Consider the following 27,217-nt stretch of genomic DNA (forward strand, 5'->3'; position numbering starts at 1 on the left):
GACAGACCAGTTGCAGCCTTACATTAACCATCAGAAAAAGGCTGGAATTCAAGAAGCATTGTAATTAGAAAATCATAATGTAATTAAGCATAACCAACATGTTGTGTGAAAGGAAATTGGATTTGACATATCTACTGGACATCTTCAAAGAAATAACAAGCAGGATAGAAGCCAGGGAAATAGTAGATATATATTTGGATTTCTGAAAGCCTTTTGATAACATGCCAGATAAGACAAAGCTTGTTGGGTTAGAAGTGATGCAACACAGTGTGGATCATGGATTGCTTCAAAAGCAAAAAAAACAGGAATAAACAGACAAAGATGGCAGGCTGTAACTAGTGGGTTTGATAAACATTAGCAGTGAGACTTCAGCTAAGTTCATTGAGCAGGACAGCAGATACATGGGTGCAGCACATACCAGTTTTGCTTTGACCCAGTCTCCATCCTGATTTGGAAATACGTCACCATTCCTTCAGCATTGCTGGGTCAAAGTCCTGGAACTCCTTCTCTAACAATACCATGGGTGCACCTGCACCAAATGGACTGCAGCAGTTTAAGGTGGCAGCTCATCATCGTTTTCACAAGGGCAACTAGGGATGGGTAATAAATACTTGCCCAGCCAATGATTCCAACACTCCATGAATGAATAACAAAGAAAATAAGTTTTTTTTATCTGTATTAGTTACCAATTGAATGGACCAAGTGTATCCAGGTTTTCTGATGATAAAAAAGGTAGCTTAGAAAGCAAGCTACGAGAACATAATGAAGTCTGTGAAGGGACAGAGACAGTTTAAGTGAATGGGCAAGGTGGCAGCAAATGAATGTGTTAAGACATGCAACGTTATTTACATAAGAATTTTTTCTTTCAATGCCAATAACTATTAAGTTGTGGACATCACTGCATACAGAGGAATCTCAATTATCCAAACACTGATTTTCCAAAATTCGGATACTCAAAACAAGATTGCAAGGTCCAGATGCTTGGCTAAATGGTGTTATCTGGCATTCAGTTATCCAAACAAAATACTCCCCACCTGTGTCGTTCGGATAATTGCGGTTCCTCTGTACTGTATAATGATATCACTGTATACTAAACATAGTTACCATGCAGATATAACATATACTTAGGAATGTAATTCACTGAATCTACCAATTTCCACATCCTTAGAATTACCATTTGACCAGAAACTGAACAGGATCAAGCATATAAATACTGGCTGCAACAGCAGGTTAGAGGCCAAGAATTTCAGTCGTGGGGAACTCATTTTCTGTCTCCCAGTGCCTGTCCACCACCTACAAGGCAAAACTCAGCATAATGATGGAATACACCAACGTGCTGAGGTGCAGCTCCAATAAAACTCCAGAGATTCAACACCACCGAGGAACACATCCATCACCTTCAACATTCACTCACTTCACCATCAGCACACTGCATTAGCACTGTGTAACATCTACAAGATGTACTGAAGCAATACATCAAAATTCCTTCTCAATGCATCTCACTAATTATAAGAGATATTGGAAAATAGTACCTTAGGACTACACATTTCATCCAAACTTAATGTGGATTGGTGAGAAAAAAACATGACAGGAAAACAAGATTGAAGCAATGCGGAGGTAGAACACAAAATTAGACAATCAAGGTGTCTCCTGGAGAACAAAAGAAACATCCTTTTGAGCCTGTTCCACCATTTGTTAAGACCATAGCTGATCTTTGACCTCAAAAGATCTTCACCACCCACACTGCCACCTTCTCCAGAACGATTGGAAGGGGCTGAAGTCAAAACTCAGTAAATCTTGCTGCTACTGAGACTCCTTTAGTCAGATTATCCTGGTCTCCATTCCCATGGCTGTACTTGCCTCAGTTTGAAAAGAGGTGCAACAAAAGGTTCAATAGATTGTAGGCAGCCCTTTCATTCCAGGGCCAATCTACAAAGTACTTAAAATACCCGTACTTAATATTCATTCCAATTGCAAATGCTAAGATTTCAATTGCATAACCTCGATCAAGTTGTGCCAGAAACACTGAATTATCTTCTATGTATTTTCAACGTCTTACACCTTTATATCAGACTGTTTTATTTTAAAATCAATTTTTTTCACAAACTATGTACAACTTACCCCAAGATGGCTCTACTTAATTTAGAAAGAATATGCCAAATGTTGTGAAAATGTCCCTGATCCACAGAATATTTGGCAAAACTCTTGAAGACATAAATTTAACATCATGCAATTTTATACTAAGCATGATTAATTACATTCCACAAATACCACTTCCATAGTTGGACAGGAATATATGAACTAGCCCAACTCTGGTCCATATACAGGAATGAATTTTTTTTAGGATCAACTATGAGCCTCAAATCTTAAAATAAGGAACATTGTACAGTAAAGTACACTAATAAATTATTCAATAAAAAATTGCTAACTCAATAAATCAAGTATCTCTTTGCTTAGGAAAATAATTAAGACTCACCTCTGCTTCATTAGCAGCAATGTAACAGCATGTTCCCAGAGCAACGGCTGTCTAAACAAAGCAATAACATACATTAAGTAACAAACAGCCAAATATACTTCACAGTTGAAAGGTTAGGTGGGTGAAGTTTTAGCTTTTTAATCATTTTCACCTATGTCAAATTAGCAAACCTGTATTGGCATTGAGGCACCCTGAAATCTTTAGTTAGGACTATGCAAAAGATGCACTGTATGTGTAGGGCAATGAGTGCACAATACTTACTTTTGATAATTTTACTCGTTTGGACCAACTACATCTTTTACAACGATAGTAATTTCAATTTTACAGTCATACCTGATTCTCAGAGCTGTAAACATATTAATTCAATTGGCATCAATCAAATTGATGCCAGTTTTTAGATGTCAGTAGTTCCATACCATAAATCAGAACAAGCCAGACTTCATATCAGCTCGAAACAAAACTATTTCCAGCCATTTCAAAAACAGGTTAAAGAAACCTGTGCTATTGGAATGATAGTTAAATCCTTGTAACGATATTTATACACTTTCCTTTTCACAAATATAGTGCCAACAATGTGTTACCACAATTTTAAAAATGAGAAAATGTAAATATGGTGCCAAGTTGTACTAATTTGGTAGTCTAATGCCCATTGTTCAAAATCAATTGGTTCTTAGAATCATGTAGGATTCGTATTTCAGCAGCAAAGATTGATACTGATATTTGTTCTACAAAACCAAATTCGATGTTTTTAAACTTTAATGCCATCAGCTACCTTATTCTAAGTCAAGATTAAAGTGGTGCTGGAAAAGCATAGCAGGTCAGGCAGCATCCAAGGAGCAGGAAAATCGATGCCCATCATCAGGAATGAGGCAGGGAGCCTCCGCGGTGGAGAGATAAATGGGCGGAGGCGCAGGGTGGGGCTGGGGAGAAGGTAGCTAAGAGTACAATATGTGGATGGAGGTGGAGATGAAGGTCATAGGTCGGAGAGGAGGGTGAAGCAAATAGGTGGGAAGAAGATTGGCAGGTAGGATAGGTCATGAGGATGGTGCTGAGCTGGCAGGTTGGAACTGGGATGAGGGGAGAGGAAGTGAGGAAACTGGTGAAGTCCACACTGATGCAGAGGTTGAAGTATTCTGAGGCGATTTTCCTCCAGGCATCAGGTGGTGAGGGAGTGGCGGTGGAGGAGGCCCAGGACTTGCATGTCCCCGGCAGAGTGGGAAGGGAGAATTAAAAGGTTATAAACCATTCTTTATGCATGGGTCTGATAATAGTCAATTTTGGGCAGTCACAGTACCCTAGTCAGGAACAAGAATGTTGTGAATCAAATCAAAAGCATCAGACATTGTGCGGTGACATTTTGCACATTTATAGGTTTTGACAGATGCGGATGCAGATATGGTGACCTACAAGCAAGGCAGTAAATTTTATTCTGATTCACGTGATTATTACATAGGTTGGTGGAGACAGGTACAATGCTCAAACCCGTCAGAGCTCAATTAAATTCAGTCCGTGCTTTGTCCTATGATCCTTTGTTTTGTCAACTTAGTTTGCTCTGTACCTAGCTGCTGATGACCATGGGATCAATCACATAGAATACCAAATAATAAGACAAATCCAGCATTCTATGTTATTCAGATTGTTCAGATTTTGGTACTGATCAATCTATCTTTTGTCTGTGACAAAAAAACAATGATAGGATTTTCTGGAATTGTAACAATTGGTGCTGGTATCTGTTTCCTGAGAGCCCCAAAGCAAAAACATGGAACAGTTAAATTAAACAGAACATCTGACTCTGTCTAAAATTCGTTTACCAAAAACTGAGCTCCACAAACTGGTGGTTGTGACCCTCAGTGGGGTTAGCAGTGAAAATTTTGGGATTGAAAGCTCCAGTGCAGCAATGGATGCTGTGTGGCCTTTAAATCATGCATCACGCATTTTCCTCCACAGAGCCTGTGGCTGAACTGCCTGATCTTGCTGGGCTTAATTGGGTCTTAAAAAGTAACGTTGGTGCTCTTTGCTTTATAACCCTGTGGATTCAGTAGCTTTCAATCCTACTTCTCTCAAGCTTTCTTTCATCCACATACTCAGGAATGGGAACTTGACAACTTTCAGGTACCAAAATGGGTCCATGGTGGGAAAAAGTTAGGGAAGCGCTGCGCTGACAGCTGATACTTTGTCCCAAACCTCAGCAATCTACAAGGATCAACTCAGGACTATGACAAAATACTGTTCAATTGCCTGAATGAGTGCAGCTTCAATGCTCAAGAAGCTTAATACCATCTGGGAACAAAGCTGTCCCACTGATTGGCACCACATCAATATACATACACTTCCTCCATCACCAATACTTAGTAACAGCAATACGTACCATTTACAAGATGCAGAAGTTCACCAAAGCTCCTTAGACAATAGCTTCCAAACCCACAGCCTCTTCTATCTAGGACAAGTACAGCTGATACACAGGATCACGACTATCTACAAGTTCCCTTCTAAGCCAGTCAGCATCCTGACTTGGAAATAAATCACCAGTCCTTCATTGTCGTGAAGGAACTCGATGCCTAGCAGGTTTGTTGTTCTACGGACACCAAAGGAACTGGTGGTTCAAGAAGGTAGCTTGTTCTGAAGGACAACCAGCATTGGACAATAAATGCTGGCCTCGCCAAAGATGATCACATTCTATTAACGAATTTAAAAAACTTCAGCAATGAGAGGAAAAGTAACTTTGGATAGGAATCAACTGAGTGATTATAGGTCCCAGAGCAGGACTGTCTAAAACCTTACCCACAGGGGGCCACAAATCTCTGCTGCATTGAGGGCTATTAGGTAAGCAAATTCAAAAAGATGAGGTTTGCCACAAGAGCAAATTTCAGGAATAAACAATTCCAAAGCAATAACTCTGTCAATAAATTGAGTAATGAACAAAGTTTACCATTAAAAAGTGCCAAGCCAGAGTTAAACTAAAAAAAAATGCCTCTCTGGTTAAGAAACAGAGCTTGAAAGAAAAAGACTAACTGCTGGTGCTGATCACCAGAGGAATAGGCGAGGACTGAGGCCAACGAATCCAAAGAATTGGATTTAATGAACAATGACCAGAGTGGGGTTCAATCTAAAGTGGCCTTAGTAGAATTCAATTGAAATAGGAGTTGGGTTGCTTTTCACCTGTCTTGGGGTTTCCACCCAGCCAACTCTGCTATTGAATCTCCCCCTCTCCCTCGCAGCAAGTCAGTGTGGACCCAACAGCCATTCTCCATTGCAGGTCCCCACTCACACCTACCCAGAAAAGCCCCAGTCAGCCAGCAAACTATTCACTACCCACTCAGCTCCCAACAATCGACACACCTATTCAACCCGTGATTCGCCATCGAGCCAGTAAATGACCTAATTTTGCAGCACATGAGAGAGGGCAGAGCAGCTTTTTACAAAGGCTGGGCAAGTTACACAGGAGCTCATAAGTTGCTTGTTCGACAAACTTGCACTGGTCTTAAGGAAAAGGCAGGGTTGAAGAATGCACAATACCACAACTGTCTTGTGTCCCAGAATCTTTTACAGTAAGCTCTCCAGCACGAATCACTCATGTCTGAAAGATACTTTATTATCACAGATTTAATATCAAATTTAAATTACTTTTTTAAAAGTAATCTCTCAATATTCTTGCAGTTCCACTAACAATGTTCCAATCTCACAAGGGCCTAAGGACCAAATATTGAAGTATCACTTAGGAAAATACAGTACTTACACTGTGTCTGGCAGCCAAGCTAGATGATTTGTCAGTAAAGATATTAGTTAGGACAGATTTCAGGGTTTTGAAAACATCTTCTCCTTCTTTGCACGATCCCAGCTGAATACACAGTAAGGATATGACAGTCGCTGCAATGGCTTGTTCTTCACCCTTCCCTTAAGAAAAGCAAATATGAAATTAAAGTTGTATTTGAACCTAATCAGCTTTTAACACCCAGATTCTGAGGTGATCGTTTACACTTTTTCTTGGCTCATCTTTCATTTCTATCTTTGTTCCATTATCAATCCTTTTGCACAGCAATGTGTGCATATACTCCCAACTGCAGACAGCTGCAGAGTTAATCCAGAAGCACACAGGCAAACAATACCAGACCCAACATGTCATCACAAATTTATGTTTGATGTCACACGGAAAGGCCACATTCTAGATGTGTACGGAAGCATACAATTTTGAAGTGTGTTTCAAAGCTGGAAAGTAAGGTCAGTGCAGGAACTAGTGCAATACCACAGTCTTTTCAATGTACTTTGTCCTGATTGTCACTTAATTCCACCACTATTCACCCACTCTATCCTAGGCCTCTCATTTTTGTTCTCTCACCCCACTTAAGAATGGTTCTTCACCAATATTTTCCAGTTTTGATGAAAAATAATTGCAAAATGCTACCTTAATTGCTCTCTCCACAAATGCTACTTGACCTTAAGGAGTAAAAGCATGTCATTCAACCCAGAGTCTGCTCCATCATTCAACAAGATCATGGATGATCTGATAGCTCTCCAGTCCGCTTTCCTACCCTATACCCATAACCCTGAATTTCATGACTGGATCTTAATCAGTATACACCAGTCTTGAATATGCTTAGCCCAGCATTGACAGCCCTCTGCAGTATTAAATGCCACAAATTCACGAGCCTCAGAGACAAAATTCCTCATCCAATCCCTTTGGTCCCAAACAAGGTGTAAAAGCCTTTCTGCATCTAACTAGTCAAGTCCCACAAGAATCTCTTATGTTTCAAATAGGGGCAACTCTTATCATTCTTTATTCTAACAAACAGATTCAGACCTACTCAATCTCCTCATAATATAGTCCACCCGTACCCAATATCAACTATGAACATTCTCTGAACTACCCACAAGCATGCCCATCCTTAAGATAATAGGGACCCAAAATTGTTCACAGTATTCCAGTCATGGTCTAACTAGTTTTAGCAAACTCTCCCTCTTTTTATACTCCATTCCCTCTGAAATAAAGATCAGTATTCCATTTGCCTGCCCTAATACCTGCTGAACCTGGATTCATTTTAGGATTTCGAATCCCTCTATTCTGAAGCTTCCTTCAGTCTTTCTCTATTTAATTAACATTCAGCTTCTCTATTCTTCTAGCCAAAGTGCCTAACCTTTCATTTCCCAACATTATATTCCAACTGCTAACTTTTTGCCCACTCTTGAGTCACTGATTGTCATTTCAATTTAAAATCTAACAGTAGTTCACCATAGTAAAATTTGAACTTTTCTAGTGAGGATGAAGTTAGATTATGACTAGTATGGCATTATATTCAAGAATAAATCAGCAAAGTAAGGATCTACCAGCCATTTCTTCAAAGTGGATATCTTTGAAACTTCGAACATCAATTTACCAAGATATTCATACCTTTCTTTAAGCAGCGTTCCAAACAATCAGTGAGTGTAACTCGCCTCTCCACCAAAAAATCTGCCAGAATCTTTGAAGAAAATGCTAACTTGAGGCTTTCAAGAGCATTTTGTCGTACCTTTGCACTAAAAATAGAAAATAGATTAATGCAACACAATAAAAGCCAAATAACTCTAGCTACTAAATCTGGAAAGCTCTGACAGCCTAAAAGTAAATGCAATACACTCATGCCTGCCTCACCTTTTATCCATTGTATTATCAATACATTCCTTCAATTTATTTTCTGCTTCCTCCTGGGCCATTTGTTCATTAATACCTTCACCACCTAAACAAAAAGAAAACAATGATGTTTGCCAATTCGCCCATCTGCTTGGGCAAATAAAACCTTCAAAAATAAAAGGCCATTTTACAGAACCTTCTACTGCAAGTTGCCTTATCATCATCCAGATATTTGACTCTGAAGAGCAGTGCAACATGCAATTGCAAAATTTGCTCTTACAAAATAATTAGTGGTTAGAATGTGGAACTCATTAACAAAGACCGAGACAAATAACAGCATTTCAACAGAAGGTATTCCTTCCATTAGATCAGAAGTGAGAATGCTCACTGTTGATTACCATGTTCAGTTCCATTTACAAATGGTCAGATAACAGAACAGTTCATGCCCTGTCAACAAGGTCTGGACAACATTCAGGTTTGAGTTGATAAGTGGCAAGTGATGTGGCATGAAATGAATAGCCTTTCAACAACCACAGTCACCTTCCTTTGTGCTTGATATTATACCAATCAGTGGAAAGTGTTCACCTTGATTTCCATTGACTTCATTGACTCCCTAACACAGTCAAATGCTACCTTGATGTTAAATGTTTTCAGATCACTGATGAAATTCGCCTTCTTTGTTCAAATCCCGTGATGAGCTTTGAGCCATGTGGCCCTGGTGAAATCCAAACCAAACAGTGAGGTTTTGCTTATTCTGTCACTTTGCTAATAAGAGGCGGCTGATGGAGTAGTAGTTGATCAAACAGAATGTACTCTGCTTTCTCTTGACAGGACATACATGGGAAATTTGCCATACGTGCATGGCTAGGGATGAGGCTAGCTCTAGAACACTTCTAAAACATCATGCAAATTAATCACAATTACTGATTGTCCACAACTTCTTAACCTCTTGAAGCCAGATCCTTAATTTTATAAGGTGAAAGTACAACACCTTGAGGCCTGGGATTTTTCAAAGTCAAATGCAGATCTATATCTTGCCTTTTATCCTTATAAAGGAGGGGAGAATGAATTTCATACCCTTCTTTCCTCTCTCTTCAGAAGTGCTAATTGGGATTGCATGTATGAAAGGAGATTAGAAAGATATGGAGAATCAGCAATTGTGATTAATTTGCATAATGTTTCAGAAGTACTCCAAGTTTGTTTTAAGTTTATACAAAGCCTTGAAACTTTAAACACTGTAGATAATGGATGTTATCAGTACCTTCCTCAGGCACACTGGCTGTCTCACTGGCACTGCTGCAATGACTGAGCACTTCACTGGCGAGATCATCATCACTGGTGTGAGTGTCTCCTTTAACTCCATTCTGCCCTCCTGCAAATATATAGGAAAGTGATGTGTTTCTGTAGTAAAAGTACAGTAGTGTGACTGACCTGAATTGGTATTAGTGCAAGCATTGTTTTAAGACTGCAAACATGCATTTGCAAACCATTGCATGTGAAAAGTTTTCAAAGACTAGAAACGAGAGAGAGGGAAACATGAGAAGCAGTAGAATGAAATAGCAAAAAAAAGGTTGGTGAGCAAGTAATATAAAGTTGTAATGAAACAGAGACATAAGAGATGTTACTGGAGGCATATTATTCGAAGAATCATGATTAATTACCAAAAAAATTTAATACATGTCAAACCATTACATTTAATTCTTAAAGTTACACAACTCTGAGGAGTTCCGGTGTCTGACTTCACATAGTTAAGGACGGTGACACACTGAAAAGGCATTTAATACTGGAAACATTAGTAGTAGGTCAGATATTTGGCAAATTTTTAAAGCTAGCAAAATATATTGAAAATAAAAAAAGGCATAAAAAAGCTAGCATTCCCCAAACAATAAAGCTTAACCCCCAGTGGGGGTCAGTTTTGGGCTTGCTCAGTCACAGCCTGCTAATGGCACCTGTGGAGCAACTCCTTTAATGAATCACTTTTAAGTGAAGTACAATTACCCAGCATGCTGCAAGGCAAGACTTTAGCTTGTTATTGTAGTATCTGCTGGAACAAGCACAATTTTGCTGCCTCCCCCTTCATCCCTACCATCCTCACTCTGTTGGCACATCAATTTATAAACATCAAAATGGGATCAAAGTAGAAGACATAAAAAGCATCCCAAGAATATTACAAAATGAAGAGGTAAAAGGGAAGGAGGAACTTAAAATAACCACAATTACTAGAGAAAATTACCAAGAAAACTAAACAGAACTAAAGGCTACAAACGTTCCCCCTGAAGAGACAATAGATATATTGTAGTCATCTTCACAAGTTCTCTAGATTCCACCAAGGTTCTAGTGGATTTGAAAACAACATCAGATCTTTATGTAACACCAACTTCATGAAGAGTGAGCGTGCATGGGGACAGCAACTTTATGAAGAGTAGGCCTGGGTGAGAAGGCCTGGCAGAAAAATCTCTATCTGTTTCTATCTGTTGGAGTGGAGTGTGATGTCAAAGAAAGGTAGGTGATTAGAAGGTTTCTTCAGTGTACCTTTTGATTAGCCAAGTGGTTTAAATCAGATATTATTACCACTAAGAATAATAAAGGCAAGAAATTCACTTAAAATATTTAAATTGAAGTTAATTATTTCTGAGATGGCTTGGCAGCCAATATGTTGCAATATGTGGGAACGGGTGTCAGCATAACCTATGGTGACATCTGCAGCAAGTGTTGGCTGCTTGAGGAAATTCAGCTTAGAGGTGCAGTGCTGGTGATGGATACTGCGACACATCAAGAAGGGAGGGGGGTACTTGGAGACTGTCTCCTGAAACAGTCACCCTCCATAGATTAATTACATAAAATTCACAAATATTTATCTTGATCTTGCAAGGAATGAGGTACAGATTCATTAAAATACCATCAACTTAGGTTTTCATTTGAGCAATTTCAACATAGTATATTCTATTGACTACCAGTCTGAGTTAAAACATGATTTGACAGAGATTTCAAAGCTTTTGAAAGAAACTGATTGGGTAGTTTGAGAGAAGTACTTTTTTTTTGGTGGGGCAAACCAAGGCAAGAGGACATAAATTTAAAAGTAAAACTAGGCCCATTCAACAAAGAATACAGAACAATCTCACAAAGAGCACACACCCTCTCTTCTACAAAAGGCTCCACTAACAATTCTCAGACTGAGATAGTTAGATTTTTTTTAAGCAATCGGTGCTAAGGGGTATAGTGCCCAGAGAGTTAAATGGAGTTAAGACCAGCCATAGTCTCAGTTGAGAGAGACCAGGCTCAAGAGGATGAATGACTTATGCCTGTTCCCATGATCTTATATCATGGATCTTAGCCACTTATTATAAGAGTGGTAATGTTCCTACCCCTGGAGTGAGAGACCAGGGTTCAAGTTCCACCTGTGCCAGAGGTATTATAGCATCTCTGAACAAATTACAGATAATTAGGAAAAAAAAAAGTTATAACATCTTAACTGCAAATACAATAGTAGCCTGGATCTAAATGCTTTTGCCATCATCAGCAAAGACGATTCATTTTCCAAGATTAAGAACTTATTCTTAGGTTATTAATTGATTTTTATCAAAGAAAATAGTCATGGGGTTTTAATCAAAGGTATTGAAATAGGGTGACAATATCACTAACCACAGGCTCCTTCAACAGTCAGTCAATCAGCGCAAACGGTTGATAACTTAATAATTATTTGTGACATCTATTATATATTAATATTGGAAAGTTCCTAATGGCATAAAAGGCAGCTGGAAAACATCTGTGTAATAAATACACTGACCCTTAACAAGTGTCACATGTTACTGTAACAATAGAATAAATTGCTAGAACTGAAGTGTGGGGCTATTCACCAAAACATAAAAGAATTTTCTCAAGTAGCAGCATCTCAAGATATCAACCATCACAAAGATACAATCACTCAGATGCTGAAAAGAATGTGCAAATTCACTAATCAATTAGTCATCTTATTTATGACTGGACTAGTTAAACGTTTTGGTGGATTAAAACCAATTCTAAGTTCAAAATAAGGACTGAAAATAAATAATAGTTTCTGAATCAACATTTCTCAAAAGATTAACTGGGGAAGAGTAGGCTTCAGCACAGTTTCTATAGACACTGATGGAAGGGGATTTAGCTCCTTTGTAATATGTAAGGAACACATTACATGTGCATGTCTAAATTGTAAAATTCATATATTTTGCAAACAGAGAAGACTATGTTATCAAAATCTCGATAACCTTTCCAGACTACTTCCTTACTAAATCAAAGCTTGTCACAGTGATCAAAAAAAAACAATCATTCCAGGACTGCACTTCATGTTCAGAATTAACAAACAACCTTGTACTGAAATAAACCAAATTATTTGTCCAGACTAAATATCAACAATGCAGAGGCTTCCTAGAATGGCAGCTTCTTGAAGAAAATATATATATTGTAGGTGAGAATTAAAGAAAATTCAGATCACCTAACAATGCAAATATTTTCAATGAACCACCAGCCATTCTCATACTTTTATCTCTTGTACATAATGTCAAGTACATAAAGTAACTTCTCAAGTATAATCTTTAATACACATAAAATCCTGCAAGCTAGAAGATAGAGGGCAGATTTTTAGACTTTGTTTTAATAATCATTCTACATCATACCTTTAATTTCACATTGTAGTAAGCAAAACAGGTTTCCATCTGATTATGAAGTGCTACAATTTAGCTTAAGTTCAGTATCTCCAATCAGCGACAATTCAAGTTAATAAGACTGACCTACATTTATTTTGGATATATGAAGTGACATTTTTGACAAACTCTTGCATATACAACTGAACGTATACTCCAATCTTTCAATCTTGTCCTGTTCCATTACAACAAAAACTAGGTATTTGGTAAATTTAGTATCTCCATGGCTGGAGTACAAACACAAATTCCAGCTCGGTGAACAGAACCACAACAACGAGTACCTGAGCTGCAAATCTTCTCATAAACTTTGGATTGCAGTATGGCCACTATGGCAAAGTTTAAACTGACTATACCTTCATACATATTTAAACAAGCAAGGAGGAGGAAAAAAAACAAGAATCTCCACCACTCTTCTCTCCCAGACAAAAAATATACAAATAATTACAGAATGTTGCAAAATACAGAAATGAAAACTCAAAAAATTGAAATTGCAGTCTTCATTTTGTATTTAAGTCTATTGATCACAATGTTATCATATTGCTTGAAAACAGGAAAAATTAACTAATAAAAAGAGTAACATAAGCTTGCACAAGACAGAATAATCCATGACATTATGATCAATAGGAACATGACAGGATAAGTTTGGAAGAATATCTTACAAGTTTTAATTCAAGTTAGTACACATGCTTTCTATAATAATCAATAATGGAGTGGAAAATAAGTGTGTGTAAACGAGTGGGGCCAGGGCATGATGTTGAAGAATCTGGTAGGAAAAACAGGGTGGCAATGAAGTAGTTGGGAACTTTGCTCTTGCTGACCCATCCTATATTCTCTTCCTCAATATCCCAATCCCACCATACACCTTCTGCCATTGCTTGCCTCTGAACTGACTCACTCTGCACCGATCCTGTTAGCAATCATTGTGCACAAAGGCACATTTATCATGATGTTCTCAGGAATTCGCACTGAATTTACCCTTTTCTACCCCCAAAGCCAATTACTGAGCTCAGTTACATACTGGGTTGAGATCAATTAACAAAATAGGAACTGAATCTGGAATTGATCTGGCTCGCTCTTAGATCAATCAGATATTTTCATAGAGTAGATTACTGGGGATATATGTAAGGCTTTATATTTTAATGTTTGCTGTGAATCCAAAAGAATAGGAAAACTAATTTCTTCAAACCCACACAACTGCAAAGAAAGCAATAACGGCCATGCACCATGCAGGTTACAGACATATGATGACTATGTACCTTTCTGTTGAGCTACTTTGGCTGAAACCTTCAGCTGTAGTAGTTCATGTCTCAAAGAACCTGTTAAAAACAAAGTTGGAAAACCACTTTAAGGTCAAACATGGTGGCTCTTCCCCATGCTGCTAACATGTTCACTATTATCAACATTTAATATAATAATGTCATTTGAATAAGTTTCCATATGTTAACTGATGCTTTAGAAACAATTTTTCTGTAGTTTTTGTTTAAGCAGCTAAATTACAAATCATGCAAACACCACAGAGTTTTGGCTAATTTTTTCAACAACAATTGGTGTATTCTTACCCATGCCAACTTATTAGTTGCTTGTTACCCTTAGATGCCTATCAATTAAACATTACCACTGACATCAGATGCCCCTTATCCTTGAATCTCAAAACTAACCCCTCTGGAATGGGGAACTTACCACTGCTGCCATCATACACGATATACGTAAAGCATAGAGAAATTATAGGCATTTATATTTGAACAGCACGATATTTCTCACAAACTGTTACATAAATGAGATAAAGTCCTGCCAAACACCTGGTGCGTTTTAAAAAAAAAAAATGACATTCAGTACAAAATGTAGCCGTACAGTCAAGGCCATTTCCATTAATTCTCATTGTTTTAGAGTTCAATAGCAAGACTCCATGAACAAACAAAATGTTCATGAAAACAAAATAAAAAAGCAGTCCTTTGAGCCTTGCTGTGATTGATAATATAAGGATATGGGATAAATCAGTTAGGACTGAGATAAAAAGAAATTTCTACATCCAAAGAGTGGCGAGCCTGTGGAGTTTGCTACCACAGAAAGCCTATGGTCTTAAAGAAGTCAAAAGCTAAAACACTACGATGTCAAGGATATAGCACTTGGATCCAAGGGACTGAGTTGGATCAGTAGCCATGATCAGAATGAAGTGACACCTTTTTCTGTTATGTAATAATTTGACCTTAAAGTAAGCTTCATTTATATAAGCCTGCAGCAATACTGTATTGCAATGTTTGTTTTGTTTTCTCCCCAAAAAAGACAAGTATATTTGTCAGGCAATCAAATGTGTACTTTTTTTGGTAAGATAAATGCAAATACTACTGCATTAAAATGAGCATTTCAAGTTTGATTTAGTTCTTGTTTTTAAACAACACTCCATTCCTCATTCTAATTGTTGTATACTGAAATGTTTGTTCAGTAGATCTCAGCAACCAGCTGGAAGCATACAAGCAGGACAAGTTAACTTTCATTCTAAACCCCAGTGAACAAACACCTGGTGGCTTGGCTTTGATCATGACAACGCAATAGTGATACAATTAAGCCATTCAACCTCCTTAATCTGTTTCATGACACCACTAGATCAACATCTCAATTCAGTAGGCATGTTACAAACACAAGTAGTAGGAGGAGCAGCACCATCATCATCGGTGGTCCTTTGCAGAAGAGGATGACTGTCTTCCATTCTCAGGATGAGTCCACATAGCCGTACAGTCTGGTGCAGCTTCCACAGGCTCTGTTTCACTTGGAGCAGGCAGTGGTAGTGGCTTAGGCAATGGTGTGGTAGCCCGCACCTTTTGCTGTTTTCACCTGGCTTCCAGTTTTACCCCCTTGCTTGACTGTTCCCAGATGCTCCTTCTCCACTTGAGGGGGTCTTGGGCCAGTAATTCCCGTAGTTTGATGGAATGCCGCACTTTGCCAGTGAGACCTTGAGGTCATAACTGAAGCACTTCCTCTACCCACCTGGGGCTTGCCTGCTATTTCGAAGCTGGGAGCACAACACCTGCTTGGGGAGTCTCATGTCAGTCATGCGGTTGGCGTGCCCAGTCCATCATAGCCAACCAAGGGTAGTCAGTGCCTCTATGATGGGGATGTTGGTCTGGTCGAGGACGCTGGTTTTGGTATGTCTTTCTTCCGGCAGGTTTGCAGGATCTATTGTAGGCAGCTTTGGTGCAGAAAGGAGCAAGAGTAGGTCAACTGACCCCTCAAATTCACTCTGCCCCTCAAATTCACTCTGCAATTTAAGATGATCATGATTCATCTGTCTAAAACTTCAAATCCACATTCTTGCCTGCCTTGGTACCCTTTCAACTCCTGGCTTACCAACAATCTATGCACGTTTGCCTTAAATATTCAGACTCTGCTTCCATTCCTTTTTCAGGAAGAGCCAAGACTCAACCAGAGAACATTTTTTTACCTTGTCTTTGTTTTAAATAGGATGAGGAGGTGCCAGTGTTGGACTGGGGTGGACAAAGTTAAAAATCTCACAACACCAGGTTATAGTCCAACAGGTTTATTTGGAAGATTAGATTAGATTCCCTACAGTGTGGAAACAGGCCCTTCGGCCCAACCAGTGCACACCGACCCTCCGAAGAGTAACTCACCTAGACCCATTTCCCTCTCACTACTGCACCTAACACTATGGGCAATTTAGCATGGCCAATTCACCTGACCCACACATCTTTGGACTGTGGGAGGAAACCGGAGCACCCGGAGGAAAGCCACACAGACACAGGGAGAATGTGCAAACTCCACACAGACAGACAGTTGCCCGAGCTGGAATCGAACCTGGGATGCTGGTGCTGCGAGGCAGCAGTGCTAACTGCTGAGCCGCTGTGCTGCCCCACAGACATACAAGCTTTTGGAGCACTGCTCCTTTGTCAGGTAGCTACTTCAGCAGTATCATAAGACACAGAATTTGTAGTAAAAGATCAAACTGATGCAGATGTATTGAACAAAGCTCGACTGCTGTTAAATCTTTAATCACTTAGAATGGGTTGCAGGTTTCAATTCAGTGATATGTAAATCCCAGAACCTCCTTCAAGCCATATTCCGGAGATAACTTAAGGTTTTATAAAAAAGGTTGACATCTGTATTCCAATCTTGAATCAGACTGGTTCTATTTCCAAAGTAGGAATTTATAAAATATCACACAGATCGACTGCCTGTGTGCTTTTTAAACAAAGTAGAATGTATGTGCAAATCCAAAATCCAAATTACATTTTATAAATTTTGGGCAGCATGGTGGCACAGTGGTTAGCACTGCTGCCTCACAGCGCCAGAGACCCGGGTTCAATTCCTGCCTCTGGCGACTGTGTGGAGTTTGCACATTCTCCCAGTGTCTGCGTGGGTTTCCTCCAGGTGCTCCGGTTTCCTCCCACAATCCAAAAGTGTGCAGGTTAGGTGAATTGGCCATGCTAAATTGCCCGTAGTGTTAGGTGAAGAGGTAAATGTAGGGGAATGGGTCTGGGTGGGTTGCACTTTGGCGGGTCGGTGTGGACTTGTTGGGCCAAAGGGCCTGTTTCCACACTAAGTAATCTAATCTAAATTCCTATTTTAGAAATAGAACCAGTCTGATTCAAGATTGGAATACAAACAGACCATAGCCTCACACCTTTAATGCATTGTCTGAGCTGTCACTTTTATTTTAAAAATCTTAAGTTATCTCAGGAATGTGACTTGAAAGAAGTTCTGGGATTTACATATTAATGAACTGAAATCTGCAACTTATTCTAAAAGATGAAAGACTTAACAGCAATCTAGGTTTGTTCAATATATCATATCAGTTCCATGACACTAGAATCTTGTGCCATAAATTCTGTGTCTTATGATCCTGCCCCATTAGTTCCCTGAAGCAGCAGCAGCTTTCCGAAAGCTCGTACTTTCAAATAAACCCATCTATCCTATCAAGACCCTTCATGGCCTTCCATGCTTCAATTGTGTCTTAATACTCCTGCCCTAATAGGAAATGTTCAATCATAGTTTTGAATTTACAATAGCTTTGTGGGAGGGACAGTTGTAGGTATCCACTATCCTTTGTGAAGTAATTTCCACTGAAAAGCCTGACAGTAATGTTCATTTTTCAATACAGGTTTAAGAAAGGAAATTTGAAAAGCTTAAAAGTTTTTGTAGGACCAGGATTATAGAATTAGGGTTTTTTTTTGGCATGGATTGAGGACTAGTTAAAGGACAGAACAAAAGTAGGAATAAGTGGAACATTGTCAAGCTGTAACTTGCCTGTACTGGGCCTCAGTTAATGACTTAGGTTTGGGAAGTAAACAGAGAGATGTACAAAGAGGTTGCAGAGGATACAGTCATGCTTGGTGAGTGGGCAAGAGAATGGTAATGTGACAAATGTGAAGTAATCCACTGACAAGGAAGTTTAAAAAACAATTTTTTTTAAAATGGCAGGAGCTGGGAAAATGTTCACAGTAAGACAGGATGTTCTTGTTCACAAATGAGAGAAAATTAACAGGAGTAATTCTACAATTTAGCAATTCAAACATCTAGTAAATACCTGAATGACATTACAAGATTTCACATTTTGAAATGTTTATTGCAACTAAAGACTAAATTCTCAATTGCCTAAACATTATCCTTGTCGGCAACTCATACTTTTTGAAGAATAGCATTCTATCTTTTCTATTTTATCACAACTGAGCAAACACCTCATTAGATGTATGTTAAAAGCAAACATAAATCCCTGAAAAGAATTAATTTGAATTTTAGCACCTAATAGTTTAATTCTATTCTTTTCCTTTCTCAGCCTGGTAACTTCTAATTCAGAACTGAATTCCAAATCCTTCACAATTAAAATATTACTAGAAATCCTTCCTGTCATGCAATTTACGTGAATCTTCAGATTTCACTTGAAATGCACGTTGTTCGTTTCAATCTAAGTATAAACTTTTACCCACAATCCAACATGGTGAACCATAGAGACATTCTGAAACAACAACAGAAAGTGCTGGATCCTCAGGTTGCGACGAAAAGTCACCTGACTCAAAACATTAACTCAGCTTTCTTCCCACATATGCTACCAGAACCGCTGAGTTTCTCCAGCAATTCCTGTTTTTGTTTCAGATCTCCAGCATCTGCAGTTTTGTTTTATCACACAGACTTTCCCTCTTTTGCTGCATTCTATCTCAGTGTCTGGCAAATTAACCTTGCCTCCAGGTTTTCAGGGATTTTAAATTATTTCTTTCTCAAAGCCCATCTCTACATCAATGAAAATCAAAGACTTTGCTTCCAGGTAAAAAGTGCTGATTAACTATCCTCGTGAGTCCAAATCTTCTTCAACTTGAAATTAAATGCAGTTTATTATAACTCACCATTTGGAATAAATCCGCTGGAATTTGAGATTCATAGTCCTCATTCCCTGCTGTCATTCCCTCAAAGTGTAAAAGTTTTTCTCAGCTTATTCCAAGTAAAACAATTTGGGGCCTCTTTAAATTACATATAAACTATCCAGGCTGGCGGTATGGGAGATTTCAGAACAGGATACAAGAACCCTTTCATTTTATTGGAAGTGAAATGCACTCCCAAAACATCATAATCTCATAAATCTTATAACTGCAAGTTTTTAGGAAGGCAAACAGCATGTTAGCTTTGGTTACAGAGGATTTAGAAATTAAGAATAAAGAGGTCTTACTACAATAATATATGGCATTGCTAAAGACACACCTGGAAATATTGTGCATTATCGATCTCTTTACACAAGGAAGGTCATGTGTATCCTGGAAGGACCACAACAAAAGCTCATGAGCCTGGTCTCTCGAATGAGGACAAATTGTATGGAGCAGATCTGCTGAGAACAATTTGAGATGTTCAAATTGAAATATTAAATTCTTAACTGATTTGACAGAATAGATGCTGAGAAAAGATTGAGGAATCTAGAACGTAGGAGTACAATCTCAGAATAAGGGGCTAGTCATTTGGGACCAAGATCGGAGACATTTCCTCACTCAAAGGCTTGTGAATCTCCAGATTCTCTCTATGGATTCTAATGGTAGAGTCAACACAGAGAATTATTGATTTTTTTTTAAAAGTACTTAGGAAATTAGGTGGAGTTGAAATAGAAGCTCAGTCATGGCTGCAGATATTGAAGCAGTCCATGTTCAAATGCAATGAGACCTGCACAATATTCAGGCTTGGGTGAACAAGTGATAAGTAATATTGTGCCATACGAATGCCAGGCAAATATCATCTCCAACAAAAGATAAGACAATCTAACTACCATCTCTTGATAATCAATGGTATCACCATTACTGGATGCCTCATTATTGACCTCCTGGGAGTTACTCTGACCAGGAACTCAACCGGACTCACGATAAATAAAATGGCTACAATAGCAGACCAGTGGCTAAGAGTACTGCGGCAACTAACTCACCTCCTGACTCTCCAAAGTCTGTCCAACATCTGCAAGGCACAAATCAGAACAGTTATAAAATATTCCCCACTTGCATGGACAAATGCAATTCCAACAACCAAGCAGCTTGAAACCAAGCAAAGAACAAAGCAACATGATCGACAGGCACCACACATGGCATCCACTCTCTCTACCACCAATGTTCAGTTGCTGCAGTGTGTACCATCGACAAGACGTATGCAGAAATTAATCTCATGTCCTTAAACAGCACCTTCCAAACCCATGACCACTTGCAACTAGAAGAACAAGGGCGGAAAACAAATAGGAACACCAGCATCTGCAAGTTCTCTTCCAAGTCACTCACCACCCTGAGTTTGAAATATAATTGCTGTTCCTTCAGTATCACTAAGTCAAAATCGTGTAATTCATTCCTAAGGGCATTGTGGGTCTATCTACAGCACATGGTGGTTCAAGAAAGCAGCTCACCACCGTCTTGTCAAAGTAATTAGGGATGGGCACTAAAATTTTGAGCCAGCAAGGAACGTCCACATCCGTAACAAAGTGAATAAAGAAAATGATCTTGTTCAATATCAAATCAGATTTGAAGCGATAGACTGGTCACTATTTCCAATGTTCACTTTGTCTGTTCAACCAAATGCTTAAATCCCTCAATTTGGTTACTTGTAATCTTCCACAATGGACAGCACAGTGGCTCAGTGGTGAGCACTGCTGCCCCACAGCACCAGAGACCTGTTTGATTCAAGCCTCGGGCAACCATCTGTGTGGAATCTGCACATTCTCCCTGTGTCTACGTCAGCTTGCTCCAGTTTCCTCTCTCAGTCCAAAGATGTGCAGGTTAGGTGAATTTGCCATGCTAAATTGCCCATAGCATTCAGGGATGTGTAGGTTAGATGCTTTAATCAAAGTTAAATGTAGGGGGAAAACGGATATGGGTGGGTTACTCTTCGGTGGGTCAATATTGACTTGTTGGGTTAAATGGCCTATTTCCACACTATAGGGATTCTATGACTACAAGGCTAGTTAATGGAATCCACTCTGATCCCATTTGAAGGCTTGGAAATGGACATAACTCCACAATGATAGTTTGATGAAATCAGGGGATGGAGCTGTGAGGCAGGTGGCTATTCTTCAGGGTTTTCTTTTTTAAGAATCTCTCTTTCCCTGAGCTTTTTTGCAGCAAGAATCAGGCCTTAGAATGGTCAGTTATGCCATACCCACCATTACAAACTGAACATTAAAGGATCCCTGCAGCCATTAACCCTTGGGTAGAGGTGCCCAAGAGCTTGCAATCGCAAAATCTCATCGAATACAGTTTGGGAAGCACTGGGCTAGGATAATCAACAACATCCTGACAGCAATGCTGTTGATGTGCTCCAGAACTAGCCATGTCACTCAGTTAACTGCTGTAATACAACTATAACACTGGTATCTACCCAATATGGACAAGTGCCCAAGTGGGCAGCACGGTGGTTAGCACTGCTGCCTCACAGCGCCAGAGACCCGGGTTCAATTCCCGCCTCAGGTGATTCTCTGTGTGGAGTTTGCACATTCTCCCCGTGTCTGTGTGGGTTTCCTCCGGGTGCTCCGGTTTCCTCCCACAGTCCAAAGATGTGCAGGTCAGGTGAATTGGCCATGCTAAATTGCCCGTAGTGTTAGGTAAGGGATAGATGTAGGGGTATGGGTGGGTTGCGCTTCGGCGGGGTGGTGTGGACTTGTTGGGCCAAAGGGCTTGTTTCCACACTGTAAGTAACCTAATCTACATCCTGTCCATGAACACGCAGGATATATCCAACAAGGTCATTCTTTAAGCCTACAGCCATCAACCAGTGATGAATGAGCCATCATCATACTATCAAATGGCATACGCTTACCAATGCCGTATAGAGTGAAGCTGTTTGTGTTCAGTTCCATTTGTAATTCTTCAGATAATGTTGTAGTCAACGCTAGTATGCAAGAATACCTGGTCAGCATCCACAGCCCTGACAGATGCATGGGTCAAATGGGTTCTGAAGAGGAGTCATGATGTACTTGAAACATTAACTGTTTCTCTCTACACAGATGCTGACAGACCGGTCAAGTTTTTCCAGCATTCTCTGGGCTTGTTTCAGACATGTTGACAGATATTTCCAGCACAGGTTTGACTTGAACATAGATCTTCTGGTCCATAGCCAGGACACTACTGCATGCAACTAAAGCTCTCTGCATCACCAATGCATCATAGTTGTAACCTGTACTAAAAAGTTTCCACAAGTTTCATCACTTAGAAAATCAAGACAGATAAGTGGAAATACTGTTATTTCTAAGAGATGTACTAAGGTTTGACCAAATTCCACAATTCCTACACCATTGCTGGTTCAAAGATACAAAACTCCCTTCCAAATAGCACTATGGGAATACCTTCACCACACAACACTCCTGCAAGTGCCTTTTCAAAATAATTCCCAGCCCCTAATGTAAGTCAATACCAACATTTATCATTTCTCTTTCAGTTTGGAGTTTGAGATTGAGATTGAGAGTTTACGTTATAGAATCTGCAACTTCATTGAAATGTACAATAATTTAGTCCATCTATAGCCCACAGAATCTTATATAGTCCAAAAATATTATCTTAAAGTCCCCGACAATGAAAACATAACTAGGTTATGATAAATGAGTTATAAGGTAAGAATTTAATTTCATTCACCATCAATAGTTTAGATTAGAATTCCTACAGTGTGGAAACAGGCTCCTTGGCCCAATAAGTCCACAATGACCTTCCGAAGAGTAACCCACCCAGATTCATTTCCCTACATTTATCCCTAACTAATGCACCTAACACTATGGGCAATTTAGCATGGCCAATTATCTGACCTGCACACCTTTGAGAATGTGGAAGGAAACTGGAGCACCCAGAGGAAACCCACGCAGACATGGGGAAAATGTGCAAACTCCACACAGACAGTCGCCTGAAGCCTGAATTGAACCTGGGACCCTGGCACTGAGGCAGCAATGCTGACCACTGGGCCACCGTGCTGCGCAACAAGAAGTGTTGTGTTCCACGTGTGACTCAATTAGAATCTCTAGTGTGGAAGTAGGCGATTCAGCCCATAAGATCTTCGTCAACTCTCCAAAGAGCATTCAGACTCACCCATCTACCCTATCATAATACAAATAACTAGAATTGCACATTGAACTGGCAAGTAGGATTGAGACACTGCTCTTTACAAGCCAAAAATCTCCAAGGTTTTTACTTTCCAGTTTATTCATACTTGCCAAAAATTAGGTACTTTACTTTTTACTTGCTAAGAATCCACATATTCGGTTTATTGCTCTCAACCACTGTGCTAATGGCTTCAATGATCTATCTTTTCATCATTAAGTCCAAATTCCTTTCCTGTGTCACACCCATAATACAAAATGACACTCCAGAGCAGTACTGAGGGAGTGCCATACTTTGATGAGCTATTAAATAGAGACCCCATTTTTGAAAAGACCCACACAGATGGAAGAACAATAGATTTTTTGCATTGTCTTAACCAATGCATACTGCTGAAACAGTACCTCAAAAGAGGTTATTTTCCGGTTACTTATTTGACTGCCATGTATAGATCCTCACTGCATTTAAACTGATGCCATGTTTCCCTACTTGCTGTGATTTACAGTTCAGAACTAAAGAGTACAACCTAAAAGCAAATTTGTTCTTATGACCATTAGAATGCCAGCCTTTCAGCTTACTCTGCTTTTTTTCTTCTTCAAAGTATTAATTTAAATGACTTAACATTACTTATGTTACACTTAGGAATTGTCATTCCCAGCTCACTAATACAAGCTTTTGCAAAATTGATCAGCTTACTACAAACCAGTCATTAGCCCAAGTCATCTCTAATCATTATCCCAGTAATTACTAGTACTGGATTCTCCTTGTACTCGGATGATCTGTAATGCTTAACCTTTTAACTTGGTTTGTCTGTTCCACTACTTTGTACCTAGGTATCTTGTATCTAAAAGGGCACCATGTGAGGCAACGCTGTACACGTACTCCTGTACTCTGGTATAAGTGACGATAAAATGTAAATCTACTGAGAGCGCAGAAAGAAATCTGGCCCCAAGCCCCACGTTCCCAGCATGTCTCAAACCTTGACCTCAGTTCTCACCTATCTTAATGCATGCTGAACTTTATCTCCAGTCCCCAGCCTAGCACATTCAGAATTCCCCTTGGCTGTCACCTCCTGCCCAGGGGCTTTTTGCCCAAAACGTCGATTTTGCTGCTCATTGGATGCTGCCTGAACTGCTGTGCTCTTCCAGCACCACTAATCCAGAATTTGGTTTCCAGGATCTGCAGTTATTGTTTTTACCTCCTGCCCAGTCCATAACCACACATTGAGCCCTGACCCGTCCAGCTTTTAGGCGAAAGTGGGGACTGCAGATGCTGGAGATCAGAACCAAGATTAGAGTGGTGCTGGACAAGCACAGCAGGTCAGGCAGCCACCGAGGAGCAGAAAAATTGACGTTTCGAGCAAAAGCCCTACATCAGGGAATGAACGTCGATTTTTCTTCTCCTCGGTTACTGCCTGACCTGCTGTGCTTTTCCAGCACACTCTAATCCCATCCAGTTTTCACTCTCAGCAAATAGCTGAAGGAGACCCAGGGGATGGAGGATGTCATCCCGAATAAACATAAGATTCCCAGGTCTCCAAAAGTCTGGCGGCCGTCCCCTGTAAGGTATACTGCCCCCCACCCCGCCATGATCACAGCCTCGCCTGGTTAACATACCTAACTTCCGGACCCCCTAGTGGGCGGCACGGTGGCTCAGTGGTTAGCACTGCTGCCTCTCAGCGCCAGAGGCCCGGGTTCAATTCCTGCCTGTGTGGAGTTTGTACATTCTCCCACAGCCTAAAGATGTGCAGGTCAGGTGCATTAGCCATGCTAAATTGACCATAGTGTTAGGTGAAGGGGGTAAGTGTATGGGTGGGTTGAGGGTCGGTGTGGACTTGTTGGGCCGAAGGGCCTGTTCCCACACTGTAGGTAATCTAATCTAACCTAACATCCAGCTGTGGTTAGCAGTGAACTCGACCCCTACCCCATCCCCCGGGGGGAGTACAGAGTGAACCCTGAACACGACTCTCACCCTTTTTATGGCCAGTCCGGCCTCGGGATTTCGGCATCCCCGCTGCCCGACACTTGGGGCTGGCAACCGACCGGGACGATCCTCTCGCTGGCGGGCCCTGTATCAGCCAACCGAAGGCAGTCGCCTCTGGGACCTGGTACTGGGTTTCACACGACCGGGAACTGTTAAAGGCGATCGACAACGCTGGTCACACTGCTTGGTATTGCGGATTTTCTGGGTACGATGACAGGACAACCACGCGCAAACCTCCACCATCTTTCCTCTCACTCCCACACTGTGCTGTGGCTGGCGGCCGGCGCCCTAGGGTCTGACGGGATTTGTAGTCCACGCCGGCACAACGCCACCGCCACCGCGCCGGCAAGGACTACATCCCCCAGCGTGCATCGCTCCCGTGGCGCAGGCGCAGACTCACAATCCTGGCTGACGCTCGCGGACTCTGGGCCATGTGACTTCCCGGCGCCAAGGGAGGGCGGGATCAGGTCACGTGGGGCAGACACAAGTTTGGATACTTCTCAGCGATTGTAGCATTTCACCAGCTGATGATTAACTTTCGTATCCAGCTCTTTTCTGCGGTATTTACGTTTTTTTTCTTTGGCATCACCCCAATCCTGTCTAGAAACGGGCAAATCAAAGCAAAATACCGCGGACGCTGGTTTAATAAACACAGACAATGCTGGAGAAATTCAGCAGAGTTTGTGGAGAGAGAAGCATTATGTCCAGAACTGAAGAAGTCATTCTGGACTCGAAACGTTAACTCTGTATTTCTCTCCAAGGTTGCAGCCAAACCTGCTGAGTTGAGAGAGTCGTAGAGCTGTACAGCACGGAAGGACTGTTTGGTCCATGCCGACCAGATATCCTAATTAATCTAGTCCCATTTGTCAGCATTTAGACCATATCCCTGTAAACTCTTCCTACTCATGTAGCTCATTTCATACACGTACCACCCATTGCTTGAAAAAAGTTACCCCTTAGGTCTGTTTTATATCTTTCCCCTCTCCCTCTAAACCAATGCCCTCTCGTTCTGGCCTCCCCATCCCAGGCAAAAGACCTTGTCTATTTATCATATCCATGCTTCTCATGATTTTATAAATCTCTATAAGGTCACTCCTCATCCTCTGACGCTCCAGGGAAAACAGCCCAAGCATATTCAACCTCCCTCATAGCTCAAATCCTCCAACCTTGATAACATCCTTGCTAATCTTTTCTGAATGCTTTCAAGTTAACAACATCTTTCCAAGGGCATAGAGACCAGAATTCAACACAGCATTCCAAAAGTGGCCTAACTAATGTCCTTTACAGCTGCAACATGACATCCCTACCCCTCAACACTCCAAACAACCCTACTGCCTGTGGCCAACCAGTCCAACTCCTCCTCCCATTCCACAAAGGACATGCAAGTCCTGGGCCTCCTCCATCACCAAATCCTAGCCATCTAATGCCTGAAGGAAGAATGCCTCATCTTCTGCCAAGGGACCCTCCAACCACACAGCATCAATATCGATTTCACCAGTTTCCATATCTCTTCTTCCCCCATCCCAAATCCAACTCAGCACTCTCCTCTTGAACTTCTCCCATCTATCTGCTCCAACCTATTCCCCCCCCCCCCCCCCCTTTTCCTATTTATCTCTCAACCCCACCCCGGGCCCCACCTCATTCCTGATGAAGGGTTTAGGCCTGAAACATCGACTCTCCTGCTCCTTGGATGCTGCCTGACCTGCTGTGCTTTTCCAGAAGCATACTTTTTGACCCTATACTCAATACGCTCACTAATAAAGGCCTTCTTCATTATCCAGTGTAACTTTGACTTGACTTTCAAGGAACTATGAACCTGCACTCCAAGGTCTCTCTGTTCCCCTAAATTAATCCAGTCCCATTTGCCAGCATTTGGTCCATATCCTTCTAAATCCTTCCTATCCTTTACCCACCTTGATGCCTTTTA

The 27,217-nt window shown here is 40.6% G+C and overlaps 1 protein-coding gene across 2 annotated transcripts in view; it reads right to left on the minus strand.

Moving 5' to 3' along the window:
* The window catches only part of ifrd2 (interferon-related developmental regulator 2), a 38,847-nt gene extending 13,281 nt beyond the window's left edge, over window positions 1-25,566 (minus strand). Inside the window, exons 1-7 of one of the 2 annotated variants that reach the window (XM_072581940.1) lie at window positions 25,279-25,566; window positions 14,017-14,076; window positions 9,343-9,453; window positions 8,103-8,187; window positions 7,863-7,987; window positions 6,213-6,370; window positions 2,477-2,527 (exon numbers count right to left, since the gene is read on the minus strand). In XM_072581940.1, coding sequence (XP_072438041.1) covers window positions 2,477-2,527; window positions 6,213-6,370; window positions 7,863-7,987; window positions 8,103-8,187; window positions 9,343-9,453; window positions 14,017-14,076; window positions 25,279-25,315 — 627 coding nt within the window. In that variant the 5' untranslated portion in view covers window positions 25,316-25,566. The remainder of the gene's footprint in view (window positions 1-2,476; window positions 2,528-6,212; window positions 6,371-7,862; window positions 7,988-8,102; window positions 8,188-9,342; window positions 9,454-14,016; window positions 14,077-25,278) is intronic. The other variant, XM_072581941.1, reaches the window with a different exon arrangement.
* Between the last annotated feature and the right edge of the window lie 1,651 nt (window positions 25,567-27,217).

The sequence above is a fragment of the Chiloscyllium punctatum genome, chromosome 12, assembly GCF_047496795.1.
Source record: "Chiloscyllium punctatum isolate Juve2018m chromosome 12, sChiPun1.3, whole genome shotgun sequence".
NCBI classification, from domain to species: Eukaryota; Metazoa; Chordata; class Chondrichthyes; order Orectolobiformes; family Hemiscylliidae; genus Chiloscyllium; species Chiloscyllium punctatum.